General features: G+C 40.6%; 1 protein-coding gene across 1 annotated transcript; it reads right to left on the bottom strand.

Moving 5' to 3' along the window:
• Positions 1-22,694, bottom strand: UBE2D3 (ubiquitin conjugating enzyme E2 D3). The gene is made up of 7 exons (XM_040063892.2): positions 22,412-22,694; positions 8,075-8,138; positions 7,958-7,989; positions 5,409-5,486; positions 4,477-4,582; positions 3,079-3,172; positions 1-1,509 (listed from the first exon to the last, which is right to left on the bottom strand). The coding sequence occupies exons 1-7, from the start codon at positions 22,433-22,435 to the stop codon at positions 1,464-1,466; spliced, it is 444 nt and encodes a 147-aa protein (XP_039919826.1). The 5' UTR covers positions 22,436-22,694; the 3' UTR covers positions 1-1,463.
• Between the last annotated feature and the right edge of the window lie 1,022 nt (positions 22,695-23,716).

The raw sequence follows: 23,716 nt of genomic DNA, 5'->3' as shown, positions 1-23,716 counted from the left end.
TTGTAGAACAAAAATCCAATAGCAATGAGTCTTTATTCACGTTTAGTCACCTGACATGAAGAAAGTGTCTGTTGCATTAAAATAGTCATCAATGTAAATGGCAGCATGGCTGAACAAGTCCTTTTCAATGGTAACGAACATCCCACATAGTAAAGTCACTTCAACACAGCCTCATGACAATTCCCACATCAAAACAGTACTTTATTTTATAATTTTTTTGCCTCATCATTACCCCCCACATTAAGATCTTTCAGTTGTCAAGTGTACAAGGTGAAGAAAAAGGTTCTCAGTCAGCAAACACAGGTGCATCAGGAAGTATCTCCACAACACACCACTTCAGATCTGCTGGGTCCCAAGTCCATCCTTGAACGCTGGGCTCCCAGCACCGAGTGCAGCCCCCTACTACGGCTACACGACTATGTTAGCTTATTAGTTCTGCATCCACCAGGCCGAGCAATGTGCCAACCTGCAACAGACTGAGCATTAGAACTGAAAATGGCAGAAGAGTCACTCTATTGAACTTTACATCATTATTTGATGTTAAACAATGAGGCAAATGCCAACAGTATATACAAAAACCAGCTTTGCTTTTACAAAAGATTTTGTTTCCCATATTGATTAATCCAGGCAGCTAACTCATTGGTTTATGCAACTTTATTGAAGAAAATAAATCAATTACTAGTAGAGCTATTAGTTGATCACTCATCCATTGACAACTTGCATCATTTATTCAGTGCTATATTAAACAGTGTTTTGGAAGACAGATTAACTAATAGCTCCAAGCCTCCTAACAAAATTTAAATGAATTACAAAAATGTTCTTAAACCCTATTTTGGAATACAAGGGATGTTTGACTTCCAATTTCCATTCTCTGTAAAACAAGAACTGGTCATTCCTTTATTGACATGCATAAGATACATCACATTTTCTGTTCTGCTGATGCTATAGATTCAGTACCAATTCTCCAGACACATCAGTTATGAGCAAAAGTATATAATAAAACCTCAGTTCTCTAACACTGGAAGGTTTGGAACAAGATGGATGTTGCTACAGCAATGTTACTTCTTTGATGGGAGAAAACTGCACATCCATCTCCCCTCCCCCCTTCAGGTGGTATCTTCAGTATCTGTTAGAGCAGTGAGGAATGTTTGTTTTTAACCTCATAACCAAGATAGAATGAAGACATTGGCCACATAATACACATGCTCCATTAAAAAAAAATCTGAATCTTGGGCAATTGTTCTTGTGTAACTACTTTACAGATTCTAAAAGCAGTTATTGTCCAAAGCTGGAAGAACTAAAGTCTTCTCAGATGAGCATGTGCATGAATGGAAGGAGGTAAACAAAAAAATAAAAAAGATGAGGTCTGATAGGGGAGCAGCCGGATAAGAAAATCAAAAAAGGAACAGTAATTTAAAGTTTATTCCAGCTATAATGCAGGTTATTCTGACTTTAAGGTAGCATCACATGGCATACTTCTGAGTCCATTCCCGAGATATTCTGTTGTACCTGTAGACAAAACCAGGAAATGAATTAACATCAGCATGAAAATTACAATTTTCCAAACAGTTTATGATTAAATATGATCTTGTTCCCATCTCTTTATTCTCTTTACACTGTGAGAAGTCTCTTTCTGTACCAAGACGTACTTGAACTCAAAAAACTGAACAATTCCCTCCCTACACCAATTAGGATGAATATTCTCTAATTTTTAGGAAAAAGCTTTAAATTCAAGACAAGCAAATTTGCTAGAAGTCTGTTATGAAAAAATGACTGAAAGAGAAGGAATAGAGACTATCTGGGATGGAATAAACAAGGCAAGTATTTTAAATATTGTTCTAAGGTTAAGATTACAGTATATCCCATGCCGTAAGTAAAGATTATTTGGTTAATAATATCACTGGATACAAAATGTCAAATTTCCAATTTTAATGAAAAATAACACTAAACATTTCATTGCACTGAATATTCTTTTCACACAAATATACTGGTCAAAATTTTATAAGGACATTAGAAAACTATTTAAAGTACACTACTTCCACAGGAACTGAGTTGACAATTAGTTAACTCTAAACTCCATGCTTGTCAGTAAGAAGTTAACTATTAACTATACAGGCAGAACATAATCCCCATACATTTCCTAGTTTATATGTGGAAGACAGACACCACTGATCAAAAATAATTGAAATTTGGAATGTCTGAATTCACTCATGTCTGTAGATGAGGTCTTGCTACAGGGGCATCACTTTGAAGCAAATTCTGATAAAATCTGGGTACATACTTACCAGAGCCAGTTGACAACCTGGCTCAGAACTCTTTTTTTTGGCCATGCAAGAGTAGTATCTGTGAGAAATAGTGACTAGCCAATACATTACACGCTAACCACAGATCAAGCTGTTAAATTTCCATGTTCAGTAACTGGTGCATCCATTATCTGTTAGTTAATCCAGTGCCTTAGAGCATGCAGCACCCAAGTGCTGACAAACTTCCATTTTGTTAAATGCACCATAGCTTGCAATTCTTACCCTACAGCATAGCGTATTTCTCTGTCCACTCTCTTGCTAACCTATTGTACCTAATTGGACAAATATATTTAGCATTAATATATATAAAACCCCCAAAATCTGCTTCATGTAACTATCTGTGCAAAATGTTACCTAAGGAAAATAAAAGTTATTACAACACAGATGGGGAAAGAAGTTCTGCTGCCCATTTTCAAGGGAAGAACCAAAAATGTAAGGCCAAGCTGCTGCTAAACAAAGGCATCAAAACAACAAAAAGCTGTCTTCCTCATTATGAAGATCTAACTAGATTTATGCTTGGTAAGCAAAAAAAAAAAAGGCAATATATATACACTGTAAAATACTTCCATGCATGTGAGAAAAAGGTAAGTCTCTTTCACCCATAACTTCAAAGATACTAGCTTCATTGTTTTTAAATTATGCACTACTCACTTCTTTGACACACAAGTTTTCTCCATCTCAGATCTTCACAAAAGGCTCACTGCAAACATCTGCTGTCAGACAATGCACTCTTACAGTCTGTTAAAATACGAGGCTTGTAAAATTCTGTACTTACTTGTCTCTGTCTGTTTTATAGATACGTGCAATCTCTGGCACTAGTGGATCATCTGGATTTGGATCACATAACAGTGAACAAATGGATAAGAGAACTGTAAAAAAATAGCAGAAGAGGAATGGAAATCTCAGAAACAATGGAGCACGGATCTTTACAGTAGCACAAGTGTTGTCCCAGGACAGAACCTAAGAAGTATTTTCCTGATAAAACAGCCAATAGAAATTCGTAACTCACTCGTAAGTAAGAAGTCCGGACTAACTTAAAGGCTTGCAAGAACTATTTGCTTCCTATTTCCCAATACTTACAGCTGTCAGTACACACACGAGAACAGCACTGTTGTCCCCTACACTATGATGTAACATAGCAGCCAACAAAAGCACATTATGTACTCTGATGAACAGCATACTCATGGTTCTTACCACTAAAACCAGAAAATCCTCAAATTTAAGTTTTTCGTTTTTAAATCAGACTGAATTCTTTATATGTTGTACATAAGGCAAAAATATCCTGGTCCGCAGTGATAAAACTACACATTGTAAAAAACTCAGTAACACCTGTAGGCAACTATGAGGACTTAATCTTCTACTCTCACAGAAGCTTTAGAAGAAAATAGTGAAGCATAAAATATAGGGAATCCACATTCAAATAACAAACTGTTTGGACAGACGGGAGTTACAAGTTCTATAGACAAAAGGGCACTTTGAAGGATCTTAAAGCCACAGTGACCAGTGGCTTTGAAGCAAAACAATTTGATCATCATGAAAATATTTGAGAATTATCTGTTATTTACTGTAGTAAAATGAGAAAAGGCACAAATCTTCTCTTGCAACACAGGATCAATTCATCATGAAGTAGGATCAGTAAACTTAGTTCATAAAGTGATGTAATGCAATGCCAGTGCACCATGGCAGAAAGCAGTATGTATCAATAACAGATTTATTCATCTACCACAGACATGCCAATAGAACTATGCATGTAACTCTAGGCAGGAGGAAAAAATTATGTAAATTTCAGTGTTAAAAACTGACTTTAAATTAATCTTTCATTTAATATGCACGTGTATCTACATGGGCAGCTCCAAACAAGCAGTTTCTTAGCCTTAGCTCAAACACCCCAACACAGGCCTATTTCAATCCAAATGCCAGCAAATTCCTCTGGGCCCAAGCTCTGCTAAGAATACTGAAGCAAGTAAGTGGCCAGACAAGGCCTTAAACAGCCACATAGGTGAGAAAAAAAGATCAATTAAAAATGCAGTATTATCAAACTGGCAAAACATAGGCTTGAATGAGGAAGGGAAGTTAAGGGAAATCAAAGAGATGGGCAAGAACTTAACACAATCAAAGCTAAAAGCACAGTATTCAACACAAGATGGAAAAATTTCTCCTTCAGGGAAGTTACCTTTAGAAATAGTTAAAGCAGGAGACCACTGTGATCTTAGAATATCAAGACAAATGCTGCCATTACTGTTAATATTTGGATGATAGATTCTTGTTGTAAATGCAACCTGCAACAAAAAACAAAGAAATGAAGAGTGCATTTGGGTCTATGACAGTAACTGCACCCGTTCTTCTTAGTCAAGCTATCAGTCAATTCAATTTACTCTAAAAGAAAAGGATTAAGCAGTTAAACTGCATCAAATTCAGGGAAATGCACCCAAGCCACAAGCTCTGAGTCTCCCACTATGAGGCATTATTTCAAACAGAGAGGGCAAGTATGAGTGTGTTAATCCCAGCTGCCTTTGATGAAGATGCTCAACAGCAGTCCCTAAACCACAGTAACACTGCTGTCACAGAGCTAAGGAACTTCCAACACCGCAGTCACTCCAAGGGTATGCCTTCATATTGACTGAAAATTGGAAGACAAAGCTAGTGGCTGATAAAGCTACCAAAAAAGAGCACCTTTTGCAGTTACTGCCAAACTCTTAACAAATAACCCCTTCACTTGGTTTTAGGCACTCAGCAAGTAAATCCCTACCCACAGCATCTCAATCCTACAGACCAATCCAAACAGCTACACTAACACTTGACAGTCCCCTCAGCAACAATTCTACCATAGTAACACAAAGCTAATGAAAAGTTTGCCAATTAAAAAAACCCAGAAATTAACCCAAATATTTCAAGACATTCGGAATTCACACACATGGATTTGCTTTTAAAGAATATGCTAACACACATGGTAGTCAGAATGGGACCCAGACATCTCATCGATCGTACGAACGTCTGAAAAGAAGTGAGAACTTGACAATACTACAGTACAGAAGCTGACAATTTCTGTCCTGTACTCAGTTCTTTAAAAAGCACAAATGTCACAAACAAGACAGCAATACTTACCTTAGGTGGTTTGAATGGGTAGTCTGTGGGAAAGTGAATTGTCAAGAAGAATACACCACCCTGATATGGACTGTCGTTCTGTCAAAGCAAACAAATAATTCTCCTATCATCATCTTTAGAACTGAGTATCACTGACGACCTTGTTTATAAATAAATGGAGAGGAAATCTATTTAAACCAAAATGTTTAATCTGCCAATACAAGTGAGACATAATTAAAATTTAATTCTCACTTCCTAAGGTGAGTAATACAGAACACATACACGTCACTTTCCGCATGGACCTCTCCAACCAAATGCATCATAGAACCCAGTAGCTCTGACAATCCACTCAGGACTACAGGGCAAAAGTATTCAAATGCTCCTAAGATAGCCCCAAGAAGTATTGTTTACAGAGTGGGGGTCCCATCAGATTCAAAAACCTCCATATCTGTGTTTGGAGCTTATTTGTTATGACCACCCAAGTTTAGAGTGTCCACAGACTCCCATTCCTTCCTAAATTCTGTCCTTAGCTTCAGCCCTGCAGAAAACCTATGAGTACACTGCTAGATCCTTGTTCCTTGAAAAAAACCCCAACCACCCATCCTACCAGCACAATCAAAGAGATAAAAGGATAATCATAATTCAAGTGAGTTTTTCCTCTTTTTCTGTATTAGAAATTACTGTAATCTAGTATGAGAGTGTATTTCACACTCCAACGAAAGAATTAGTAGGATAATTCATTCAGGTGTCAACTAAAAGCAACATGTAGAAGTAAAAAAGATGATATTAAGGAGAAGAAAAAATTGGAGGGACTAAATAGGGATTGTATAAGCTAGTAGTTACAAGAAGAAAGAAGCAAAAGGTTTTTACTCAAAATTACAACTAAATTTCTGAAACAGAGCTAAAAATTTCATAGTTTAACCTGAAGAATACTTTGCTGTTAATTCCGGACTGAGGGCTAGGCGAAGTGAATTTGAGGCATACACAGTACACTTCTGCATTATTTGCACATTGAATTCTCATCTTAATTACAAAAACATTTCACCAATATAAGAAAGTAACTGTGTATTACTTAAATTACCAGAAAACGAAAACTGCAACACAAGACAGGAGACTCAAACCTTCAACATGTAGGTTATACCCTATCATATCTCTGATGAAACCTAGTGATCAAGATATAATCTCCTGTTATTTGGTCAACAGATATCATTATGAGACCCTGAGGAGCCAATACCAGCCCTTTCGCTCACTGGACATATTCTGGGGGTACATTTTATCAATTTTTTCAATTACAGAAACTCCTCCTTAAAATGTATTAAACCAAAGCACACTCTCATACACCTATCCAGGAAAATCACAATATCCTATTGCAGAGGTGGAAGACCAGATGACTGGTTCTACAACCCCTGCCCGTTATGAAAGGCAGCACCACAGCAGCACTAGAACTACTAACACCACACTGACACACTTCTATCAGGGTACTGCCCAATCTGGAAACAGGAATGCAGACCTTCTGACACCACGAAAACCACACAGGGAAAAAAGGAGCTGTACGTTATTAAACCACAAGGGAAAACTAAAAATAATAATCCCAATTTAAATTCAACCAATGCTTAATACCTCGTGACACCAGCCACATAGAATCATCATACCCAGTGCAGTGATCAACACTCCTTGCCATTCAAGCATGAATGTAATTATTGAACAATTCTATCTTTTTGAGGTACCTAGTTACAATCAGTGATGACCAGGTACTTCAGGATCAAGAGACATTTTTCAGTCCAGTGAATCTCTAATAGCCACCTCCTAATAACAAACACACTTGAAGCTATATATCAAGCCATGGTCATTCAGCATCACTGATACTGAACTCCTACTTCACAGCCTCACCAAAGGCTTGTCTTCACAAGATACAGAAGCTTTTGTCTTTTAAATACAGATAACCAGAAAACTTCAGATGTGAATTCCTTCCAGGTTGTTTTCAACCAAAAGCAAACTTTTGGCTTCCTTAATGAGGAAGAAGTCCCATTCAAGATTCAGATGCTTACTGAACATTTAACACTGACTTTTTTCCTCCAGTCATAACTGCAACCTCACATTTCATTGATTATTCCCCCTTCTATTCCTTCAAGTAATCAAGATCTCAGCATTAAAACACCAGACCAAATAAGGATTCCCTTCTAAGATCCACAGAAAAACATTCCAATTAACTCCTGACAGTAGTACTAGATACTAATACAAAGTTCACGCTAGATTAAAACTTTTTCTAAAGTTATATGCAAACAGTTTCTAGATATTAAGTAATACCACCTAACATGGCTCTAGAGATTATTTCAGCTGAAATACATGTCCTCGTAAAAATACCGCAACAACAAAATAACTGGTGGGTTTTTTCTCCTCCCTCATTTTCCTTTACTGTAACAAAGACCTCTAGAACTTAAGTTGGATAAGGAGAGTTAACAAAAGTAAACCTTAAAAAAAAAAAAAAACCAAAAAACCAATCAACAACAGTTTTCTCCTCAGCAGGAACTACTCATTTAATATTACATCACAAGAATTAGAATACTTACAGGTCCCATAATTGTGGCTTGCCAATGAAACACTACAAAAGAAAAACTCCGCATTATTATCTAGGCATGATATGCTTTGAGTCAGCAGAACAAAACATAAAACTTGAAGTTACTTACTGTCATCTCCAACGGGACCTGCTGAACACTGTGCTGGAGGATCACGGGCTAAGTCACTAAGTTCCTTTAGGAAAACAAAAGCAAACAAAAATAGTAATTTTCACTTCATGTCTAACAAAAACCTTCAGTCTTTCCATATACAAACACAAAAGAATGTGCAATTATTAACTCTGAGTACCACAATATCAGTATCAAAAATGTCTGTAATAGACAAAGGAGCACCAAAACCAGCAATGAAGACAAACAGCTACAATGACCATGCCTTTCCAAATTTATGTATGCCACCACTGTGAAAACACTCCTGCTGAAGAAAGAAGCAGGACACAAAGCAAATCTGGCAAAGTCTGATCAAGGACTCAGTCTTAGCTAGAGAAGCCTGAAGTGAGAGAAAACTGTTGATGAGTCTTCATGAAACAGGAAGCACTCTGTATGTAATATCTGACATTAGAACTAAGAACAGCGAGAAAAAAACCCATAGAAACTTGGTTTCACTTTACCCACTACCTGCATCAGGTACATACCTCACAAAGATCAAAACAGACAAGAAAATTCAAGAGGCTGGCAAGTGCTGTAATCAGGCAAAATATCTGTTGCGTTGTTTTTTGTTTTTTTTTTTTAACTTTATATTTAAGACAATTATGCTTTTAAAATTAAAAATTACTGAACTGCAGAAACAGTTCTCTCCCTCTCCCATTACAGAGGAACAGAAACAGATACTTCAGATGGAGGATTCCTTGTGCAGTAACAATACTGCTGTGATGAAACAAAGAAGCTCTCTATTAAATTGTTTTAATGCTCCAAAAGTCATTTGTTTGGACAGTGTCTTAAAATTAAATTTACACTTTTAGTTAAAGCATGAAACAACCACCTTCTTTCTCCCCTGCTCTCCTCCCTTGACTCTAAAAACAGCTTCAAGAGCTTCTATAGATAAATCTGCACTTGTCAAGGTATCTAGAAGTCTTGAGAAAAGGCATAATATTCAGGCCCTCTTTCATACATTAACAGTTTCACTCAAGTTTGGTTTTTTTCCTACAAGTCTATACAAGCCATTCAACCAAGAACTTTGTCAGACATTTAAGAAAGCCAGGCATACCTATTATGCTGGAAACGTATGCATATTTGAACCAGACAGCTAACTGCCTGAGAAGATCCTAATGTACATCCTTTAAGTTTCTCAAATTCAGCACTTCATGAAAATTTACTAAGTATAAGCTAACACAAAATGAGGAAAAAAACCAACTTATGTTTCTTGAAACATAAACACTTGTTCTTTGGTAAGATGATAGCTCCTGCAAACACAGAAAGAATAACACCACTTCAACATGTGCAAGTCCATACACTAAAAAAACCCCAATTACAAATGAACAAACAACCAAACACCCCCCGCCAAACAACAAAACCACATCACCCAAAGTCTACGATTCCCTTCCCTCCAAATACCAAGAAAAGTTAGTTCCAGATTTCCCCTCCCTACATGTGTTAATTCTGATGAATTTTCCAATTAATATTTCCATTTTGCACTGACATCTGACTGTTTTACAAAATGAAACCGTATCAGTTTTGATAAGCAATGGCACAATGAAGTTAATAGTACAGCTCATTTCACTGCTGCTGTTTGTAGAAGAATGGGCATCAGTCCTTTCCAGATCATCACAGTAAATGCATTTAGATTGCATTTTGCTACACTCTCCAGAAATATCTGGAGATATTGGCGGGGGGGGGGGGGGGGGGGTGATGACAGACTCATTTCTGCCATTTAATAACACTTCTTAGGTTCATATGTTGTTCATTATCCTTCAGAAAAAAATGTTAACTTAGATTTATGTTATCCATGTAAAGGCAAACAATAAATGTAGAAGCAGCTTCTGATAAAAAGGGCTTTTTTAATTTTCAGGGCATTTTTTTCCCCATTTAGCAAATACAGCAAGTTTATTTCTCATCAAAACATATTTTCCAGTTCTAAGAAGGAATAATCATTTCCAAACTCTGAGAGGAAAAAAGATATCATGCCCCTTGAAGTAAGCTGTAGCAATAGAATAAGCAGAAAGACACAAATATTATTTTAATGCAGTTGTACAGTTATCACTGGATTTATTTAATATTGGAAGTACATTTAGATCCTCGAGTTTGTTTTTTTTTAATCTATCACAGGGACTAAGAACTATGAAAATGCTCTTCATGCCATTTATGAAAATTATAAAACTGAGTAGCATGAAGACAAGGATAAGAAAAGAACAGCATAAAGTGGGCTTTCAGAGATACGTGCATTAGACTAGAGAGGTCTTCAAGATGTACTACTATCTTCAGAGAAACAAGAATTCAGTACTCAAGATAAAAATAGGTATTTTACCACAGCAGGAAAATTAGTAATTCAACATCAATAATTCAACCAGGAAAAGTAATTGCATATGTAAGACATAAATTAAATTTAGTAAGTTCCAGTGAAACATTGGTGCAAAAACCCCTTTGGTAATACTAAAAATAATTTAAAAGCTGAAACAAATGAGTCTCAATATTCCAGACTCCAGTCATTTCAAAATTTATGTCTATACTCCTTTTCACTACTTGAACTGCTCAAGGTAACAAAGTAGCAGTGACCTTCATTGACAAAAGGACTAAAGTTTTGTCTGGTCTGAAACACTTCAGTAAAAAAAAACCACCCTAATTGCGCTAATCAAAGCAGTTCAATATACAGGTAGTTCTGGGAACAAATGATACACCAGTTGGCATTTCACCCACAGAGCAAGTAATTCACCCACTAAATTTGGGGAAAGAAAGCTGAGGTGGCACATGCTCTTGTATTTGCTTCTCCAGGGTACTATGGTCAGAAAAGTCTGTAGTAAAGCTGTTTGCTTCAGCAGAGTGTAAAGGGTTCTAAAAGAACTTGGGTAAACACGAAGCAAACCCTGGTTCACAGTAACACCAGACTGACTTCATCTCTGTTGTGTGACACTTCACATCTACACAAAGAGGGGAAGGCTTTTTGCAACAAGGGAGTGGAAAGTTCTAAGCAACTTTAAAAAGTACCTCCTTCTGAAAGCTACAACTACTGAACACAACAGGCAAACTGGAATAACTGGAAACTGAACAAGCAGAGGCACGTGGGCTGTGAGATCTGGAGTACAGCTGAAAAATTTCGTTCAAGGAAAGGAAGGAGCTTTTTTTTTTTTATTCCAACCTTCCCACTCGGCAATATAAATACAAACCTATTTTCTCAGCTTAGCAATCTAACAATTCTATAACAAATTAATATTTAATATTTTTACATGTAAGAGCTTTCTGCTCATCATATTCCTTCTATCGTATGTACTTCTCCAACTTTGCTTCTTTTTGTTAATATGGTTTCAGTAGAGCTTTCCCTTTCTCAAGAGGCATTAAAACTACATCCCAAATTTTCTTTAAAATCCCCAAAGTGGAATCCACATCTTCCTGAAACTGGTTGTTGCAGTTTTTCCCTTTAGAGGTGGTTGAAAAGAAAGACCAAAACAGAACTCCCAAGCAGCAAATGTGAAAGACTTTACATAGAAACAATAAACCAAATTTGGTGAGGAGTGACACGCTATGCGCCTATTGGAAAGGATTAGTCTTCAATTACGACAGTGACCAGCAGCCTCTGTCACTGCCAGAGGTTTCCGGTGCAGCTCCAGCATGTCACCGTTTCTGTGTCCCAGTTTCCAAATATAAAGTGTGATAGTTCCTACCTCTCAGCAAGGATGGTTAGTCACTCAGCATTTTACAGGCTAGAACACTGTTAGAAGAGTGAGCACCAATGCTACTGGTAGAAGACAATTGCAACGTAACACAGACAAGGAGCAATACATGTACAGTTCTGCAACAGCATTTTGGAAAACAGATATCAATAGAAATAAAGCAGCAGTACCCATCACTGCGACACACAGACCTGCTCTAATACAAATTCAGCACCGTTGTCTTCTGCCAGTTTCACATTAGGTTTCTAGCAATATTCAGTTTCACTGAATTCCATTTTTTATCTCCTCCCTTCTCTTTCACTAAACATTTATCAGAAAGCTAAGAAAAAAACACACACACACCCATACTTTCAAGAATAAAAAAGCTTATACAAAGAGCTAACTAACCTGCTTGTTTTCCAGCAATTTAAGCATAACTAACATAGAAAATATGGCTTAAGCTTCAAGTGAGGATTTGAAACTTTGACATGTGAGTGCAAATGCAGGACTATTATCTTATAATAAAACCAGAAGTGTCTTTCTTTTCTTGACAGAAAAGCTGCTAAAAAAAATCCCTCAAATGACTCCCCTCTACAAGCTATTTAAAAGATTACAGAAGCCATTTAAAGAATGAAGAAACTTTGAAGACTGACAAAGTATATCTCATCCAAATATGCATGAACAAGAAAACAGAAGTTTTCAGGTCTCACAAAATTCTGTAAGAAATGATAACCTGGTGCCTACCAAGCTGCCTTCTTGCAAGGTACCAAATAATGCAGCATCTGCACCAGTTTCTTCCCATTCATCAGATTCCATACTCCCTCTCCTCTGGCACTACATTTTTTTTAGTTTAAACTAGAAATAGCCAGGCGTTACTTTAAATGATAGTAACAGCTGACTTAGACACAGTGACAGAAGATCACTCCTACCAGAAGGACTAAAGATGGTCCTCCACAGACCTTAGCTCACAGTTACATTTCATACTGGTTCATAACACAAGTATTTGTCAAAATTACATATTGCAGCTTTCTGGTACTCAAGAAAGCATAGCGGGGTTAATTTGCTTTATATTTCCAAGAAACGATTTGGAGGACATGAAAGGTAATACACATTAAATCAGAAGCTCAGAATATAAATCAGCAAACCACAACACAGAAAAAAACCCCAAAACAAAAAACACACCCAAAAAAACAGAAACAAAAAAAATCACCAAAAACAACCCACAACACATGCACACACAAAACTCACCCCCCCAACCCCCCAAAATTTGAAACCAACTAAAAAAAAGGACAAAGAAAAAAAGGAACGTTTAGGCCAATCAAAAAAAAATCAACATTTATTAACCTGACTGCTAGACTAATGATGTGTAAAACAGGATATTTCAAACTCTAGGCAACCAAAAATTCATCACTGCATTAGTCTTACTCATTAGCTCACAGCTGAAAACAGCTTTAAAAGAGAAGGAAGGATTGGAAGCAGCTATAAAGGGAAGGGAAGAACATTTAAGCCTGTTTGAAGATTAAGAAGTGTCAAGCAGCAGAGAACTACTGCCTCATCCCACACACCTGCATTTGAAACGTTTGTTTCAGCATGGAAATTAATTACACCTGGAAGCAGAAAGTAACAGTTTGTAAGACACTGAATGTGTGTTTCTAAGCTAAGAAAGCAATGACATAGTAGACATCACAAAACAAATGTAACCAGCAAAAAATTATCAGTTTCAAACAAGCTGGCCTTTTGGCAAATAATAAATAGATAAAAGCAATGTGTAATGGCAGCACAAGATATAGAAAGATGTAGGTTCCTCTTGATTAAAAAAGGACATTAGAGCAACTATGCAGAGAAAACACGTGAAAAGCAGTCACAGAAAACAACTAGGACAAAGAGCACAGAAAGGTTTTTAAGAAACTTAAAACACAGGAATGTAACAGTTGTGATTCTCCCTATTCTGATTATTCTGTTTCTGTTTTTCATGGTTCTCCCTTCAGTCCTTAGTACTGGATTTTTCAGCCTACACTCCACATATGCACAGTGTCTAGCCATAATACCATCGTGGTATAATAAAAGACAAACATTAAAATATTCATGTTTTAAGCCTCACACTCAAGGAAGGAAATGCCAGACTGCTGTGCCACTGTAATTAAATCACTCAGTGTACTTGGACTGTGATACAAACTACTCAGGTGACTACCTACTATCTCTTCAAAGAACCTAGCTTTCAGTACACAAGCTCTTTGTGAATGAGAGTATTGTCTACAGCTGTTCTCATCTGTTCTGAAATCTGGAAGGTGTACAATGAAGGGAATGGTTTTTGGGAAATTTCAGAGTTACTGTAACTAAAATGGCTATTTATTCCAATGTTTTGCAGAGTAGTTGGCCAGATCCAACTGGAAAAGGAATGCAGTCACAGACTTTGCTTTCCTAGTCACTCCCTAAAGGCTTTCAGAACAAACTTAAAAAAACCAAAAAGGTGGCAACTACACACCTGTAGCTGTGCCTTGAACTCAAAAGTACAGTTTGTTTCCCCTAATGTAACCAAAACCACAGAAGCTGTCTTACTCAAGATGAAGAAAATCTGACTGCTTAACACACAAATTTTGAGGTACTATAACAATTACCATACCCTGAAAACAGCAGAGCTTATTAAAACACTCCTATGCTCAACGTAGAATGAGGACTGCATACACTGGCTAAAGTACATTGAAGGGGCAAGTGTGAAGTGAAGCACTGCGACACTACCGAGTCATACTGCCATTTCCAAGCTTTTGAATGCTGGACACTGAAACTCAGCATGCTTCTTCCCTTGGGAGTGTTTTCCTGCAAGAACTACAGTCATCCGCTGTTCTGTAACCCAGGACTAGAAGGCAGCCCTCAAAGAGGGGAACTAATATAAACAGGCCACGTGAGAAACACCAAGATGCACCTTGCTAAATTAAACAGAATGACTGGGAAACAAAGGGACAGACGAAATTCAGTACAGACAAATGTAAACTGATGCAGCCGGAAAGAAGTTTATACTTGAAGTAAGGCACTGTCCTGATGGCCACCTCTCAGAAATGTGATTTGGGCATTGTGCTAGACATTTTCACACAAATGCTGGCTTAATATTCCTTAGATGCTGGAGTTTGGCAGCATTATAAAAGAATCTCCCAACATACTGGCCTTCAGCTTGTTAAGGGCACAGTAACTTAGAGCACAACCTCAGCCACCAACATTTGACACATTACCAGAAGTGGCACCTGTACACCCTGTGCTCCTTGTGACAGAAGACTCCCAGAGTCTGCCAGGACTACACAAATAGCATCTTTGGAGACTGGCAGTGTGTAGGACAAGTTTTTGCGGAAATGACAAGTGGCCTCAATGGGGCACAACATCAGTCAGCCTGCACTTTCTGAAAAGCTACAATTCTCCATGTTCTCAAAAAAACTAGGACAGTGTACCAGAAAGTTACCAAATTAGTAGTCTAACAAGTAACACCAAGTCTGTAATCAGCATAGTGAATTCACCGTTTTGCAGTAGCATGATATATTATTCTGGAATTTATTAGTTAACCTAACGAACTCTGAAAATCAGCTCTCCTTTAAAAAACTCTCTTGACTTTCACCAGCCCATATTCTGTGTAAATACAAAGATGCACACGTACGTTATTTCGGTATACCACATGGGTGTATGCTATGGACACAACTACGTGGGACTGACTACAATGCCTTAGCTAGAGCGCAGTTACCCTATCATATTTGCTATTTCTGTAAGTATCCTTCAGAATCATCCTAAGGGCCTGTCTATAGGATTAGGTAGAGTTACACACAAAATGAGCTCATACCAAGACAACAGTGTAAAAAAATAAACCAACTACCACCAAGACAAAACACAAACTATCTGGAGTTCAACCGCTCTTACAGTTGAATTCCATCTCAGCTGTCTACAGAACAGTGATGTACAGAAGGATCTTTAAAAATAAATGAGGTAAGTTTAAAAAAAAAGTTTCAAAACATCTTTATGAGCAGACTGCATCCTGAAGTAGGGGAGTGGAAGGGGGTCTTGCTCATGTGGAAAATAGTAATTCAGGAAATCCTCTTATATTATTCAAGGCTAGGAAAAATTAAAACTAAGGCTAAAAGGAAAAACAAACTTTGCATCTATCTGATTTAAGACAACTTTTTGGGAATTACTACCTAAATAGGCCAACAAAGGTTAAGAAGTACTGCCTTTGAGGAGTGCACTTATTTATATTTATTAGAAACTTAGAAGAGCTCACAGAAGTAATGAACACCTGGCCAACCTAACTCTAGGTTACAGAGAAAGCTCAGTATAAAGTTAACGTTTAATACAATCTTCATGCCTTCCCATCAGAAAGACCTAAAGCACTTCAGCATTGGCACTCAGTTCAGCTTGCAACTCTGGTGTCCAGATACTTGTGAAAAGATTTAAATGTTGGTCACCTTTTTCTACTGGGCCGTAACATCTGCAAAGCAGTCCAGAATCCTCTCATCTTGCTTTAAGACCATAATAAAAACCCATCACAATTACAGTGGAAAAAATTGCAGGAGATCTTGAAGATGTCTAGTGTATCACATCTCTAAGGGATGATGTTCAGAACAAAGGCTTCCTTTACACGAGAATTTAATACTGAAGTTCACTGTTGGTAAAAATCCCCCAATCTATTTAGCTTTCAGTTCTGAATCCTGCAGTGCTCCATTTTCCAGTATTAAACCCCGTCTACATTCAAGTGTTTTTTACAAAGAGTTGCCAAAGGCATAAACACCAATTTAAACTTGTGACTATAATTTTAACTCTTTTTTTTTTTCAAAGCTTCCCCAACACAACTTCTGAATTTAATCAGATCAGTGTCCTATAGAAGACCAGTGAAGAGAAACTGGTTTTGTTAGTTTTTCTTTTAAATCTCCAGCATTCTTCATTTAGAGTTTGAGGCATTAAATTTATATTCCAAAGTTTACAAAACTGTCAAGCATGTGCAACTCGACAATTTAAGACTGTTCCAATACAACTGATCTGACAAAAAGCAACCACATTTAAAAGTGCACTAATGACTGCAAATATACAGATAGATAGATATATGTACACACACACACATTCATACTGCTGCTTTCATTTCCCATTTTTTTCCCCTGCATAATCTGCTGTCTACTGGTTAGTACATGGAATCAATCACAGGAAAGAATGTCTCTAAGTCAACCCTTCCAATGCAAGCTATAGCATCTTAGCCTAAAAACATCAACAAAATTCAATTTATTCTGAGAGATCAGAACTAATGCTGAAGTGCAAACCTCAAGTTCCCATCTGCCAGCTCTGATGCACAGGGGAGGGATCTACACAAGAGCACAGGGCAGACAGTTAAAGTGGCAAAACCTTCATATTTGCAACAGAAAGATTTATCAGGGATGATGTACCAGTGCTCTAATCTGAATGACACAAAAGCTCAACCTTTTCCCACTCCTCCTTACCAGCTGTCACTTGACATCTCAGAGAAGGTTAAGAACCTCCATCCTCTCCCTCCCTCAACATTTCAACCCAGTGGATGCAGGGAACACAACAATGGGTAGGGTAAAACACCAGACTGGAACTGGGCTCCACAAGGAATACAGAGATGCCTTTGGCAAGAGGCAGTGCACTGCTTAGTGCCCAACAGCTGCTGCTTACAGCTGTTTATACATCCTCCTCCACTCCCTTACTCGTTAACCATGAGCTCAGAGAAAAGCCTCAGAATTGCTTACACACTGGGCAGGAAGTTGAAGGGAGCCCCTTCTGTGGAGTTCCACATCAGGCCTTATTGTAGAAGAAACTCACACTAGGAATAACAGCAAAAGCACAGACTTGTTTTCAAAACCAGATCTCTAAAAGCTAGAATGATCATAAGATCATAAGAGCTGGCCAACCTTTTTACTCTGTATATATTATGCAACCTAAATCCTTGATATACTGGAGGACTCTTTGTAAAGTATGCAAGAAGTACCCATCTAATGGAGTATTGATCTCTGAAGTTCTGTAAATCACTTAAGTGAGATAACAATCCCCATTCTCTTCCCACTCCAATGCACACGTTTGAAGTTCCATGCTGACTGGGAGCTTATTTCACAAGCACTGTGTTCAATTAACAAGAGAAATCTTTAAGTTATCACAGTCCAAACTTTCTAGCTAAGGAAGCATCGGTTTTCCTCTCTCATAAAAAAAAATTACCAGCTCTTCAAACACATCCAATACTTTATTAATAAATGCTGGTCTTCAACACAGAGTACCAAACCTACCCAATTAAAAAACATTATTTTCATTTTAATGATATTAATTTCATAGTAGAAATGTAATTTCTAACCTAAATCTTAAACAGAATTTAAGTGATGACAGCTTACATCTAATGCTAAATATTTTATTCTTACTTTAAAAAAACTTAAAAAAAAAAAAAAAAAAATGTTCTTTAATACTAGGGCCTCCCAAACTCCATTACTGCGGTATCATGATTTAAAAACCAACCACTGCTTTCTGGCTCAATGTGACCCTTCTTACCACTGAGCGCAGCAGTTGCACTGAATTACCTGCCCAAGGCAGGGCTTAGTCTAGCCCTGGATATTCACAATAGTTAAGGTGAAATTACAGTAAAAAAGGTCATTCGATACATAGAGAGAGCATTTACAAAGGTTTAAAGCATTTCAACTAAGCTTACATCAACTGAATTTCATTAGCTAGCTAATCTTAACTTTCTGAGCCCCTAAACACACAAATCCAGACTTATTTCTAGACATTCATTCAAAGCATGAGTTCAATCACATAGCTTCAAGTTATTCAACTATTTTGAAAAAGCCCAGCAAACACAATCCAAGACTGCCTTGCAAAAGTGTTGTGGGTTTCATCCAGAGAAGAAAACTTAATTCCAACTAGCTTTATTATAGTTTGTTTTTTTTAATTCAAACCAAGTTCAAAATTAAAAAGTAGCAGTTTAAACGTAAAGTAAGAAGCAGGCTCTGTAATCCTTCAGCTCTGGTTAAACTAATGCAGATTTCCATGCAGTCCTCACAGATGCACATTACACCTCATCTCTGAAAAATACTGTATTTCCAGGGTTAGCAGCATTTCTTACTAGGAGTATCTGGAGAAGGGGCGTTAAAGTTGCAATTAATTATACATCTAGGAACAGTGCTGGAGGCTATAGCCTGAGAAAACCGTTATTCAGTCTCCACTCCACCAGTGTCAATGGAAGCCTTCTATATGGACTTAAGTAGCAATAAATGGTTTTGCCACCTTCAGCTTCCAGGATGCCAACTCCACTTAAGATTTTCTAATAAATTATTCCAACATAATGAAGCTAACTTGTGCTATGCTTAATCAAATGGCCATAAAACACAGCAGGCACAAGCTTTCTTAAGGATTACACAGACAAGACATTTCATGCATGTAGAAGAGATGTACCTCCTGTATTAATTAATTCTATTTTTAGCCTATCAAGATCACTTAGGCTACTTATACTACCTCACTTTAATGGATGCATAGAGCAGTGATAAAATGGATGTCCATCAATGATGTAACAATTCCAAGTTTTCTAAATTTTACACATTCCTGATTCCCTGCTCCTACATAAATGTTTCCCTGCTACTGGATCATCACCAGTTGAAGCGGAAGCTCCAGCATGCAGCAGCAATTACAGGACGTGCTTTTAGCAGGCACCATTGACACTTCAGACCAAGACAATGTGCCACAGCATGCACCAAGCATTTAGATACATGCTCATCAATTAATGCAAAATTCTTGATAATTCTAGGGAGAAAAAAAAAATTGGGGAAAAATTTCATTCTCAGGAAAGAAAACACTCAATTTTAAGATACAGGTTCCCATTATGCCATGGGAAAAGAATTTGCTTGTTATCATAAAACAACTGCAAAGCAAGCCCTATCAAGGACAGAGTTTTGCCAACTGTACACAAGCTGCCCCCAGAGCAGATGGCACTGATGCCACGACAAACTCCAGCATAACAATAATCTCCCTGGGATTGGCTGTGTACCTGACAACTACTTCAGTTTTGGGAAGTGCTTTATACAGCATGTTCCAGAAGTAGACAACCCAACACGCAAATACTAATTTACTTTCATTTTCAAATCAGAAGTAGAATTTTCCAGTTACATCTTAAGAGTAGTTGTATTCGGAATGTGTAACACACTTGAGATTAAAGGTACACACACACTAACAGAGTCTCAAAGACTAATTTATACGACATAATGAAAAATGTTATTTTGCTTGATTGTCAAGTCCACAAAGAGGGAGTTAGGCAAACAGACTGAAAATATCTTCACTGGTACATTCAGGATGTCATCTGCTGCAGGAGACAATGAATTCTAGTCCTGACAAGCAATAACACAAACTAAGCCAGCTATGTGTGATTACAGTGGTAATCTGAAGTCCTGGTTTCTCATCTACTGCCAAAGACATACTACAAGGAAACAGAGTTCCAAGGTCTGATCTGTGATCTTACAACTGGAAGACAGGGAATCCAGTTTACCAGTGACAATGCCATTCTCTCTGGGCTTTACTGGTTAACAGGATTAAAATTACATTCACAACCATTTTGTTACAGAACTGGCCCTGCTATTTTTTTTTACATCAGCATCAGGCCCTGTAAACATTTGTACTGGAGACCAGTAGAGGAAAGAAAGCAATGTGCAAAGAAAGGTTTCATTCCACAAATAAAGTTCACCTTCCAGGCCTGCAAATACAAAAATCAAAACTACAAAATCCATGTGAATTTAGAAGTGTATATTGCAGTGTGGTGTGATTAAACTGTTTAGAAAAACCCAAACACACACACACACAAAAAAAAGGCAAAAAGAAAAAAACCTAACTCGGTTATTTTCCCAATCCTAAACTCTTGCACTGGGTAAAGGAAGAACCTTGCTACTACACAGTGCAATAGAGCAGAAGGGCCAATACAGGACTAGAGACTGCACACGACAGGGCAAAACGCTGAAGTCAGAGAGATGACTTACTGGTTCAAGAGTCATGCTGAATTGTTTTCAGGTTCTGACCACCAGATTACTACATAAGTGGGGGTTTGTCTTGGTTTACATTCAACAATAAATTCTTACCTGCAGCGCCTGAACGTGTTTCATAAGCATGAGTTGATGACAAAGCATACCAGGCAGTAGCTGCGTTTCAACTAAAGTGGTATCATCCATTAATACAGGGAACAAGTTCAGATGGCAGATTCAAAAGGAATTGTTTTAAGATCCTTGCCAGAGGATAGCCATAATTCAAAGACAAACCATTTAGCTAGCTATTCAGAATGGATTTAAAATTTTCGAGGATAACAGTACTATCCATTCCTTTTGTCTAAAATATGACCACAAGCACTGCGTGAAATTAAAGCGAGACTAGCAGGCGGCATAAAGTTTATAGACTGTCTACAAAAGATGTTTTGTGCACCGAAATTCACCGATTTCAGGACACACTGACGTTCTGCCATCTTGGCAGGCTCTGAGATGACCAAGAAACTCCTCTGAGCTCTTGAAGCACGTAAATGCTCCACGTAGCTCGCGTAAGGAGCACAGACCAACAGCGACTTCCCGGTAACGCCGCTGCGCTCCTATTGCGTTTTATCATTACCTCCCACAAATTCTCAAACCTGCCGAGAAATCCTAAACCTGCCCAGGAGACAACTTCACGCCGGGAGCGCCTTTTTACCCTGGGAGAGGTTTAATAAAAAACAAACCCACCACCACCACCACCACCAAAAAAAACAAAAAACCACCAACAAGACAGAAACAAAATGCAGAAAAGAAAAAGAAAAAAAAAGAAAAAAAGAAACAAAAAAAACCACCAAAACCAAACCAACAAACTTTCATCACCTCGGCATTTTTTCCGAGTTAGCCGCCGCGAAGTTGCTCCACCCGGCTCCGATTGTGCAACGGGGGGGGAGGCGGCGGCGCGCAGCGCGCTCCCGCCGCGCGCGGGGGGAAGCGATTCCCGGACGGGCGATGGATTCCCGGGGGTCCGGAGGGCCCCGGGGCGGCCGAGAGGGGCAACTGCGGGGCGAGGGCAGCACCGCGGCGGCTGCTCCGCGTGTCCGTGCCGCGTTATTGCGGAACGAGGGATCCCGGAAAGCGCCCGGGCCAGGCGGACCCGCCGCCATCTTACAATGCGGGAGAGAAGTTGCACGGCAGAGGGGAGAACCCGACCGAGGGGGCCCAGCTGCTGCCCCGGGCAGCGCCGCCATCGCGCCGAAACCCCCGGCACACACGGGCCGGCGCCATCCGGGCCGGCTTCGGCGGAAGGGCAGCGGCAGCGACGGCGGGCTGCGCTGACATCCGAGCAGCCCCGGGAGCTGCCTCTCTCCGACCCCCCCCCCGGCCCCCGCCCTCAGGAAGGGACCGGGGCCGAGCTCTGGGCTCAGGGCCGGAGAAAGCGGCCTCACCGCCCCAGCCGGGCCGCGGCCCCGCCGGAAGGAGCCGCCGCTTCCCGGCCTCTCCAGCCTCCGCCTCTCCCCCGCCGCCCGTCTTCTCCAGGAGGAAAGGGGGGGAGGGGGGGAGAAAAGGCGATGGAGGAAGGGGAAGAAAAAACACCCAAAAAAATAACAATAAAAAGAGGGGCGAAGCGGTGGAGGGAGGGGGGCGACGGCGGAGGAGGAGGAGCCGCGGCGCTCACTCACCTTGTTGATGCGTTTCAGCGCCATTGTGTGTGTGCGAGTGCCGGGCCCGTCTACGCGCCGGGGTGACTCCGCGCTCCGCTCGGGGGGCCGGGAGGGAGGAGGAGGAGGAGAAGGAGGAGGAGAACGGGGAGGAAGGCGGAGAGGGGGGAGGGGGCAGCTGCTCTTCTCCTTCCTCCGGAAACAGCCTGGGGGGCGCCCGACCGGCCGGCCGCCCGAAGTCCTGCCTGCCTGCGGGCAGCGGGGCCGTGAGGCTGCCGGGGGAGCGCTCCGCCCGCCGCCGCCCGTCACGGCCGGGAGAGGGTGCGAGGTGCGGGGAGAGCCGAGAGACGCCGCCCGCCCGAGGGAGAGCGAGAGAGGAAGGGCGAGAGAGGCCCGCGCTGCCGCCGCTGGCCAGGCCCGGACGCCGCGGGAGGGAGGGAGGGAGGCGGGGCCGGGCCCGGCACGCCGCCGCCAACGGCTCCGGTGGGCGGGGCCGAGGCCCAGGGGCGGGGCCGAGGGCGAACGGGCGGGGCAGGGGAAGGAAGGTTCTGGGGTTGCCAGCGGGCGCCGGCGCTTCGGGACCGCTGTGCTGCTCTTCCTGCCCGCGGCTCCGGCGGGTCGCGGCGGGCTCCGGAGCTCGGCGGCGGGCGCGCACCGCTGACGGCGGGTCCCGCCCCGCCCGCCTCCCCGCGAAATGGCGGCAGCGGCCGGATCTAGGTCCGCCCGCTGACGCGGGGCGCGGTGTTCCTCCGCGCGTCAGCTGTCTGTCAGCGCCGCGGAGGGGTCACCGCCCGCCGGAGGACGCGGAGACCTCGCCCGGCCCGGCGCCCGAGCGGCCGGAGCGGAGCTCGGCCGTCCTGGCGCCTGGGACGAGCCGGCGCTCCCGTGGGCACGGCCGTGGCGGGAGCGCCTGGGCACGGAGCAAGGCGGGAGCCCCAAAGCGATGGGATTTGCGCCGGTCGCTGCAGTGCGAGTGACGAAGCTAAAGCTCTGCGGGAAAAGCGCAGGCCTGGTCGGGGGATAACGGGCCTGGACGCTTCCTTTTAGTGGCGTATGGGCACACACGAGGATACCGAACCAGTGTAGGGAAAAAAAGTCACCAAAAGGAAGATACGGCGACGTGGACTGTCAGTACAAGGGCCAGACACATCCAAGAGAATCATATAATCATCAAAATTGGAAGTGACCTTTAAAATCATAAAGTCCAACTATCACATGGCATTACCACTGTAACCCCTAAACCGTATGCCAGTTACAGACACCTTTTAAGCATCTCCCGGAATGGTGACTCTACCGCTTTCCTGGGCAACCTATTCCGATGCCTGA

The sequence above is a fragment of the Hirundo rustica genome, chromosome 5, assembly GCF_015227805.2.
Source record: "Hirundo rustica isolate bHirRus1 chromosome 5, bHirRus1.pri.v3, whole genome shotgun sequence".
Lineage (NCBI taxonomy): Eukaryota > Metazoa > Chordata > Aves > Passeriformes > Hirundinidae > Hirundo > Hirundo rustica.
Note: the sequence above shows the minus strand (reverse complement) of the source record. Positions and strands in the feature narration are given on the sequence as shown.